The sequence below is a fragment of the Larus michahellis genome, chromosome 13 (genome assembly GCF_964199755.1).
Source record: "Larus michahellis chromosome 13, bLarMic1.1, whole genome shotgun sequence".
Taxonomy (NCBI): Eukaryota; Metazoa; Chordata; class Aves; order Charadriiformes; family Laridae; genus Larus; species Larus michahellis.
The window spans coordinates 5,043,733-5,051,964 of NC_133908.1; the positions used below are offsets into that span (position 1 = coordinate 5,043,733).

Here is an 8,232-nt window from a genome sequence, read left to right on the forward strand (position 1 = left end):
CAGCGTATTTGAGTAATTTTGCAAATAATTTTCTCTAACCCCTTCGGATTTTTAATTTTGCAGTTTCCTGGCAAAAAGTAAAACCTGATGGGGAGCAGGCAGGAGGCTTGGTTTGTGGATACTGAGGAACCAAGGGGAGGAGTGACAGGAGCCTCTGACTCCTGTCAGGAACATTAGTACAAATTAGGGCCCTTTTCTGCTACTTTTGCAAAAGCTGCACCACTCATCACGTTATTTGAATCATCCAGAAATTCTGTCAGCTTTGTGGATACAGTTATTTCCCCCTTTCTCATGAGGTGACATCAGATTGAGGAATTCCCCCAGCACGAGTTGCTCTCCCTTGCCAAGATCTTCCTTCCCTGTTGACACTTATTAGCCCCATCATCAGACCCCACCACAATTTTCTCATACCTTACCTACAATTTTGATTTTTTTTGCCTTTTTTTTGGCAGAATGCCTTGCAAAGCATCACATATGTTGTTTGGGGGGGGGGGGTTGTGTGTTTGTGGTTTTTTTTTGCCTCAGCTATAGTGAGAGATGATCTTTGCCTACCAGAGCAGTGGCCGGGAGAGCCTCTCTCACGCTGTAGTCACAGGCCGCTGAACAGATGCCAGCAACCTGCCACGTTCAGGCTGTGAGGAAAGCACGGGGAAGGCCGAGCAGAGGCTGGCACACCGCCTGAGAGCACCCAGCCCAAGGCACACCCACAGGCAGGTCTCTGTAGACGTGCCATGCCCCGGGCCCACCCCGGCAGAGGTCCTGGGGGACCCGGGGCCGCCCCTGAGGCCTGCGCTCCCGCCCAGCGCGGGGTTCGGCCTCCATCGCCGCCGCCCGTCGCCATGGAAACAGGTGCGGGCGCGGGGCATGCCGGTCTGAAAGAAACTGCTGCAGTAAAGTGCTACGAGAGCGCCGGATTCTGGCCAATCAGCGCTAAAGGGGGTGGTGGCGGTGACCAATGGGTGGCGGCCAGTACGGAGGGGGCGGGGTCGAGGGTGCTTGGAGGCGACGGCGGCGCGGGCGGGTCGGTTAAACGGACGCGGCGGCGGAGCGAGCTGCGTGTCCGTCTTACTCTGCACCACGCCCGCTCCGTTCCACACAGAGCCGGTCCCGCGGCGCCCGCCAAAGTGGTGAGGAGAGTGGCGTGGGGACCTCGGACGCTGTCGGGAGGCGGCTTCCGAGAGGGGCCGGGCCGGGTCCCGCCCGGGCACTGGGAAGGCTGAGGCTGGGCGGCCGGAGCTCGGGCACCGCAGCGGCTCCCCCGCGCCAGGGCCCTTCCCCGGCGGCCGCCTCCGTCTTTCCCGTATCCCTGGGAGCTACAGGCTGACTCCGAGCCTCGCTGACTCCGAGCCGTTGGCGGGGGCCGCTGGGCGTCGTTCGCGGGGAATGGCCGTCGGGGCCGGGCGCTGGAGCAGTGGCTCCACTCCCGGACTGCGCCAGGCTGGGGCGGGGCTGGGAGGCAGCGGGGTTCGAGGCTGCTCCGTCGATGCCCGTGCCGCTCCGAGAGCTCCCTGTGAGCGGGCTCTGCCGGTGCCGTTCTCCTGGCTCTGCCGCCCGAGCGGTGCACAGCGCGGGCCCCGGGACCGGGCTGAGAACGGCAGTACCTGGGCGAGGGCCGGGCGGGCGCCTACTCCCCCAACCTGGAATTCTCTTTTTCCGCTCAATGCAGGCAATCATGAGTGACCGAAAGGCAGTGATCAAGAATGCGGACATGTCGGAAGAGATGCAGCAAGATGCTGTGGAGTGCGCGACTCAGGCCTTGGAGAAGTACAACATCGAGAAGGACATTGCTGCTCACATAAAGAAGGTAAACGTTTGCTTGTAGTGTCCTCGTGAAATCTCCATGCACATGAAAAACCAAGTAAGGAGAATGCTGCCGGGCAAGTAGCTCTAGAGAAACAAGTTCTAGAGACACTAGATAATCAAGTCGGGCTTTTTCTGTTGGCTGGTGTCCTTATGTTCTTTTCCCCACCCTTTGCGTAGACTTTTCCAGGTCCTTCTGCTTTTTTCTTGTGGTACCTTCTACTTCAGCCTTTTCTGCCACTGTCCCATTGTCTGGGTGAACAGAGAGTGGCAGGTGACTGTCCCTGTGGCTGACGGGCTGGTACAAAACACAGAGGCTCTATTGAGCTCTCCTGAGGTTTTCCTCTGGGAGAAAGCCTGTTTTACATAGTCCTTGGTTTAAGTTTTATTGAACCTAATCTTAAGGATCTGTTTACAGTTATGTCCAGCTGGGTCAAAAAGTGCAAGGCAAAGTAGTTTTCTGCAAGTCCACTGTAGTCATTCCTCTCCTTACATAGTGACCTAAGAAAAAAAAAAACAAAACAAAAAACACAAACCAAAAACTGACAAACCAAAACAACCCCAGAAAAACCCCAACACAACCAAAACCACAAAAAAAATCCCGGTGGCCCTTGATTATCTGTTGCTTGCAAAGTCTGTGTCGCACTTTATGTAGGATTAACAATACTGAACATGGGAAAGATTTAGTTCTGATTATATTTCCTGCTTCGCCAACTCAGGAGAATGGAGAAATCAAAGAGTGTCAATGGAAGTTAAACTGATCTGAGTGGAAGAGCTGTTTAAAAAGTAATTCAACTAAGCAGAATGATTGCTTCCACTAGAGGAATATTGGTTTGCTGCGTCCACAATACAGAAAGGTACATTTTTTCCCCAGATGCAGAAAGTGTCTATGATGGTGTAAAAGAGAGTCTATTTTTCAGATACTCTTCGTGGCAGCTACTGGGAATTTGTAGAGGATTGTTTGAAACATGTGAAATGCAAATTCTTAGATCTGTTGATAGTGCTGGTGTTACAGAGCATGTGGCATAGAATTTTCCACTGAGTCCCTTTAGCACCTGTGTTGCAGATGAACAATGAAGTCTAAATTATGGCTTAATTTCTGGGTATAAAACTAGTGGTGAAGCTTTTACTCAAGGGCTATAGTTTCAGATCATGGCATGAATTAGGCGGGGGAAAGACTACTTTCCCTGAACAAAGGTAGTGTTTTAAACTTAGTACTGCTCAGATAGGAAGCACTGTGGCTTTTTTTTGGTGGCTTTTTTTCTTTTGTCTGACTAAGCAGCAGGTGTACAATAAGATGTAAATAAGATAATCCTAGTACTTAAGAGCATCTGCTCTTCCTCTAATTGCCTTGCCCAGAAAGTGAATGTCTGTTTAGAAGAGTTCTTAATTTCTAGTTCTCTGTTCTGCAGGAGTTTGACAAGAAATACAATCCCACTTGGCACTGCATCGTGGGAAGGAACTTTGGCAGCTACGTGACTCATGAGACCAAGCACTTCATCTACTTCTACCTCGGCCAAGTCGCTATTCTCCTTTTCAAGTCTGGTTAGAACCACGGACTGTTACTGAAACTTGCACCCGGTTACAGGACTGTGTGCTGACTCCTCTGACTAGTTACTGCAGCCTTCCTGAGGACGCAGACCTTGATCTTGAAGGGCAATGGCAGGGATTATGCTATAGCAGATGATGTTACAATGTGGATATAAAAAGGAAAAATACCAAAAAAGTCTTCCTTGTATTTATTTTTTTTTCAGAAGGCTGCTTCTTTGCTAGTAGAGCTGTTGGAGCAGTTTTGCCTTTGAGAGTTTTATAGCCATCTACAGTATTGCCCAATTACTGCTTGTGCTATGTAAGTACTGATGGTGTTTAGCTCTTTCTGTTCCAAACCTCTCTTGTTCTTATGATTTGTTTTTTGATACTTTCCCCTCTTGTGTTGCCGGATGTGCTGCCCCAAACCTGAGCTGTTTCTTTCTTTGCTGCTGCCCCTTGGAGCGCCGCCCTGGAAATAAAGGACGAGATCTGCCCCCGCCGCCGGCTCGTTATTTCTGGCGGCTTTGCGCCGCCGGGGCTGGGGGCCGGGGGGCGGCCCGAGGCCGGTGCGGGGCCGGGGCTCCCCGGGGACTACAGCTCCCGGCGCGCTGCGCGGCGGGCGGGGACTACGAGTCCCGTGGTGCCGCGGGCCCGGCTCCATCCGGGTCCCGGCCACTGCTGTCGGCGGCTCGTCGCCATTACGGGGCCTCCGTCGGTGCCGCGGCGCTCGGCCGGTGTGACCGCCTGCCCTGCGGCAGCCGGGACCCTACTCAGCCCCGCGGCGGGGGATCGTGAGCCCGAGGGCGGTAAGAGCGGGGCGGCGGGAGGAGCGGCCCTGGGCCGGGCGGCCGTGGGGCCTGTGAGGGCCGGGCCGGCAGCCGCTCCCGCGGTCCCGGTGCTCCTGACTGCTCGGTGCAGACACCCACGGGCCGTCGGGCGGCCCTGATGGGGGACACGGACGCGTCCGAGGAGACGCAACGACCTGCCGTGGAGTGTGTCGTTTGGGCCAGAGAGAAATACAGTGCTGAAAGAGAAACTGCATCCCTTATAGAGAGGGTAAACGTTGGACTGTCCGTGCGTTTGCTGAACGCTCTCCACACCGGCAGCCAAGCAGGGCGGGTGTTGCCGCGCTTCTTGGGAAAGCGAGTTCTGCGGACATGAGTTACATTGGACTTTTCCTGTGGGCTGGTTGTCCTTGTGTTCCTTTTCCCATGCCTTATGTGTACCTTTTCTAGTTTTCATTTTGCAATACCTTCTATTTTTGGTTGTTTTTTTTCACTATCTCACTGTCTAGTGGAAATAGGAGAGTGTCTGCTGGCGTTTCCCAGTGTGGCTGAGTCGCTGGTAGAAAATACAGCCCTTTGAAGTTGGCTGTAACTTTCCTCTGAGGGAATGCCTTTTTTTAACCTAGTACCTAAGTTGTGTGCAAATTAGTCTGAAGGTTCTGTTCATAGTTCTGTAATAGTTGTATGAGATTGGCTACCTGGTTCAAAATTTGCAGGGAAAAGTAATTTTCTGCATACCTTCCATATTCACATCCTCCTTGTATGTGCTGAACCTTGCTAAAATCCCAAGTCTTGGAGCTCTGTGTATCTGGTGTCCACGGAATACCTGTTCTTGTATATGCATGAAGAAGAATAATGGATTCACAAAAGATCTAGTTCTGATAGACTTTCTGTTTTGCCATCTCAGGAGAATAAAGAAATCTAAGGGTGCCAGTGGATGTTAAATATTACACGAATCCGACTGGAAGACCTGTTTAAAAAGTCACTCAATTAAGTGGTACAATTGCTTCTGTTGGGCTGGTCTTCCTTTCCTGTTACCCAAACAGAGATATAAGCAGGTTTAGTTTTTCCACTTGTAAGAATGATTTTCTATGTTAGTGGAAGGCAGAGGTTTCAAGCTTGTCAGATTTTTCTTGAGGTTCCTAGTTGCAACCTGAGAAATTATGGTGAGGAGTTCATTTATCCATGTTTTTAATAAGTAACTAAAAATACTTGCATGCTCTCAAGGAGAGTTTCGTCATTTGAGAGCTATTGGATATGACAGTATATAATCATTGACTGGAATGTTCTACTTGTTATAGAACTGTATATCTTGAGTTTTGAAACACGTGGTTGGCTTCCGAGTATGATGGGAGAACATGATTGCATGACCTTCATACTTCAGTGCTGTAGTTTGAGAACATAGTACGACTTTGGTGGGGAAATTGCAGTCCCTGGGCTGCAGCAGGTGAGGTATAAGAGGTAAGTGACACAATCCTTCAGAAAGCTGCTTCTTAATTGCCGTTTCAAAAAGTGATACTTGTTAAGAAGAGACACATAAATGACAGAAACCCTGTAGGTCAGCTCCTGGGTGAGGACTGTGCTGATGAAGTTCCTAGCGATCTCTGCTGCAGGAGTTTGAGAAGAAACATGGTCCCACTTGGCACTGCATTGTAGGGAAATTTGGCAGCTTTGTGTCTCCTGAGACCAAGCACTTCATCTTCCTCAGATGTGGAGTAAATGATCTTCTGTTTAAAGCTGGTGAGAGCTACGGATTGTTGTTCAGAGTGGCTTGTGCTTGTAAGATTGCGCAGTAACGGCAGCAGTGTAGTGCCTTCAGCTGACCTGAGGAAGCAGAGCTTGGTCTTCAGGGGTAACGTCAGGGTTTCTTCTGGAGTGGTTGCTGGTTTTGTTGTGTTTGGGGGGGAAAGCGGAGGGGAAATAAACCCCACAGAAGCAAACAAGGCAGACACCACCTTGTATTTATTTTCTTTCCAAAATCAGCTTCTTTGCTAATAAAAATGTTATGTGTGTTCCATCTTTAAGAGTTTTACATCTCTTTTCTCTTTTTCCCTAATGTTCCTTGTGCTCCTTGTCACATCCCTGTGAACAGCCACCTTCCACAGGAATCTGTTCTCAAACTTGAATATCTGAAGGCCCAGCTGAGTGTGCGAGTATGTGGATAACCCCAAGCTGCACAAAGGAGCCCTGTGGTTAGACAGGACCGTGCCGTTAGGGACACATAGGAGTTGAAGTGAGCCCTTGGCCTGGGCTGGCGGCAGCCCAGTTGCCCAGGGGCTACCTGCCAGGGGTCGGGACCACCCTGGTGGAGGGGTGGGGCCTTGGAGATAAGCTCCGTGTCCAGTGGCTGCATTCAGTGACCCAAGTCCCTGCTGAGAGCAGCATCCTCAGTCAGGAGGCGCTCGGGGGCTGCTTTGCCGGGTGCCCTCGGAGGGCTCTGTCCGGTGGTGGTAACGGGGAGCGCTCAGCCCGTTTACCATAAATCCATACCATAAATCTGGGTTTACCGTAAATCCGTCTGCCGGAGAGCACTGGGACGCCTTTTAGCCCACTCTCCTCCCTGTTCTCTTGCGGTGCTCTCGGTGCCGCCGCGATCGGGCCGTGGCGGGGCTCCCGCGCTGTCCCCGGGCAGCCGCCGCGGCGGCAGGGGGCGCTGCGCGCGTCCCGTCGCTATGGCAACGGGCGCGGAGCATGCCGGTCTGAAAGGGGGCGCACCCCCAAAGGGGAGGCCCGGTCCTGGCCAATGAGCGCCCGGGGGGCGGTGGCGATGACCAATGGCTGGCGGCTGTGCGCAGGGGGAGGGGCTGGGGGAGCTGGGAGGCGGTGGCGGCGCGCGCGGGCCCGTTAAACGGCGGCGGTGCGGGAGGGGAACGGGAGGCCGGTGCGCGGAGGGGGCTCTGTGAGGGGGCTATGGGCACTGCTGCTCCCGAGAGGGGCCGGGTCCCACCCGGGCACCGGGAAGGCTGAGGCCGGGCGGCCGGCGGGCTCTACCGGTGCCGTTCTCCCGGCCCCGCCAGCCAAGCGCTGCACGGCGCCGGCTGCGGGCAGAACGCGGGCCCCGGGGTCGGGCTGACAACGGCGGCACCTGGGCGAGGGCCGGGCGGGCGGCTGCTCCCCCAACCTGGCGTTCTCTTCGTTGTTTATTACAGGTAATATGGCTGCTCAGACGGCTCTGGTAAAGGATACGGACATGCCAGAGAAGAGGCAGCAAGGTGCTGTGTGCCATTCAGTCTCTGGAGGAATGCAGTGTAAAAAGGATAAGTGTTTGCTCATAATGTCTTCCTGCTGAACGCTATACGAACTTCTAAAATCAAGCAGAAGTTCTGGTGACTATGTAGTTCTAGAGAAGCAAGTTCCATGGATATTTGATATCCAGTCAGACTTTCTCTGGAGACTGGTGTCCTTATGCTCCTTTCTGTACACCTTACATGCACTTTTCCATTTCTTTCCCTTCTCTTTCTCATAATTCTACTTAAGTCCTCTGCTCTCCAAAGACAGCACTTGAATAGTAATACTGAGTTCCTAGTGGTCTCTTCTGCAGGAGCTTGACAGGAAATATAATCCTACCTTTCAGTGTGCTGTGAGAAGGAATTTTGTGACTCCCGAGACCAGTCGCTTTGTCCTCACCTGCCTGGGTTCTGTTACTTTTCTTCTCAAGCCATGGACTGTTTCTCAGACTCTCATCTCGTTCCTCAGTTGTGTGCTAAAGGCACAAAGCCTGGTGCTCTCAGCCTTCCTGAGGATGCAGACCTTGGCCTAAAGGGTGATGGCGGTGATTTTACTAGCATGGTTGATGTTCTCATTGCAATGAGGGGAAAAATAGAAAAGAAAAAAAACCAAACTTTGTATTTATTTTCTTTCCACAGCCAGCTTCTTTGCTAATAAAAGTTTTGTGTTCTGCCTTTAAAAGTGTTGTGGCTACGTATGTTCTTGTGCGAATATTGCTCGTGCTATTTCTTATTTACCTGTGAACGTGGATGACTAACTTTGTTAGAAAGTTTCTTTTCTTAAATCCAAACTGTCTAAACACTGTGGTCACCATCCTCATAATTTGGTCAGTAATTCTAAGACCAAAGACAATTTTAATAGACGTAAATAGGAAACAAACAGCAGTTAG

At 52.0% G+C, this 8,232-nt stretch overlaps 2 protein-coding genes and 1 long non-coding RNA gene across 4 annotated transcripts; all 3 read left to right on the forward strand.

The window, feature by feature from the left end:
* The first annotated feature begins 974 nt into the window (after window positions 1-974).
* LOC141750791 (dynein light chain 1, cytoplasmic-like) lies at window positions 975-3,829 on the forward strand. Of its 2 annotated transcripts, XM_074606515.1 has the most exons (3): window positions 975-1,127; window positions 1,667-1,804; window positions 3,213-3,829. In XM_074606515.1, exons 2-3 carry the CDS (start codon window positions 1,673-1,675, stop codon window positions 3,348-3,350), a joined length of 270 nt encoding a protein of 89 aa, XP_074462616.1. In that variant the 5' UTR covers window positions 975-1,127; window positions 1,667-1,672; the 3' UTR covers window positions 3,351-3,829. The 2 variants fall into 2 exon arrangements, with proteins under 2 accessions (XP_074462616.1, XP_074462615.1); XM_074606514.1 differs by lacking the exon at window positions 975-1,127 and having other exon boundaries at window positions 1,661-1,804.
* A 170-nt stretch (window positions 3,830-3,999) lies between these two features.
* Window positions 4,000-8,024, forward strand: LOC141750793 (uncharacterized). Its single transcript, XR_012589779.1, has 2 exons — window positions 4,000-4,136; window positions 7,265-8,024. It is a non-coding gene; the product is annotated as an uncharacterized LOC141750793 (long non-coding RNA).
* On the forward strand, window positions 4,141-6,043 carry LOC141750792 (dynein light chain 2, cytoplasmic-like; the record flags this gene model as incomplete). Its single annotated transcript, XM_074606516.1, has 2 exons — window positions 4,141-4,386; window positions 5,729-6,043. Coding segments are annotated over 2 exons (429 nt in total), but the record flags the coding sequence as incomplete, so codon positions are not given.
* Window positions 8,025-8,232: the final 208 nt, after the last annotated feature.

Coding starts and splice junctions, on each gene's coding strand:
- LOC141750791 (XM_074606514.1), top strand. CDS start 1,661: ATGCAGGCAATCATGAGTGACCGAAAGGCAGTGATCAAGAATGCGGAC. Junction 1,805..3,212: donor TTGCTGCTCACATAAAGAAG/GTAAACGTTTGC, acceptor TCTGTTCTGCAG/GAGTTTGACAAGAAATACAA.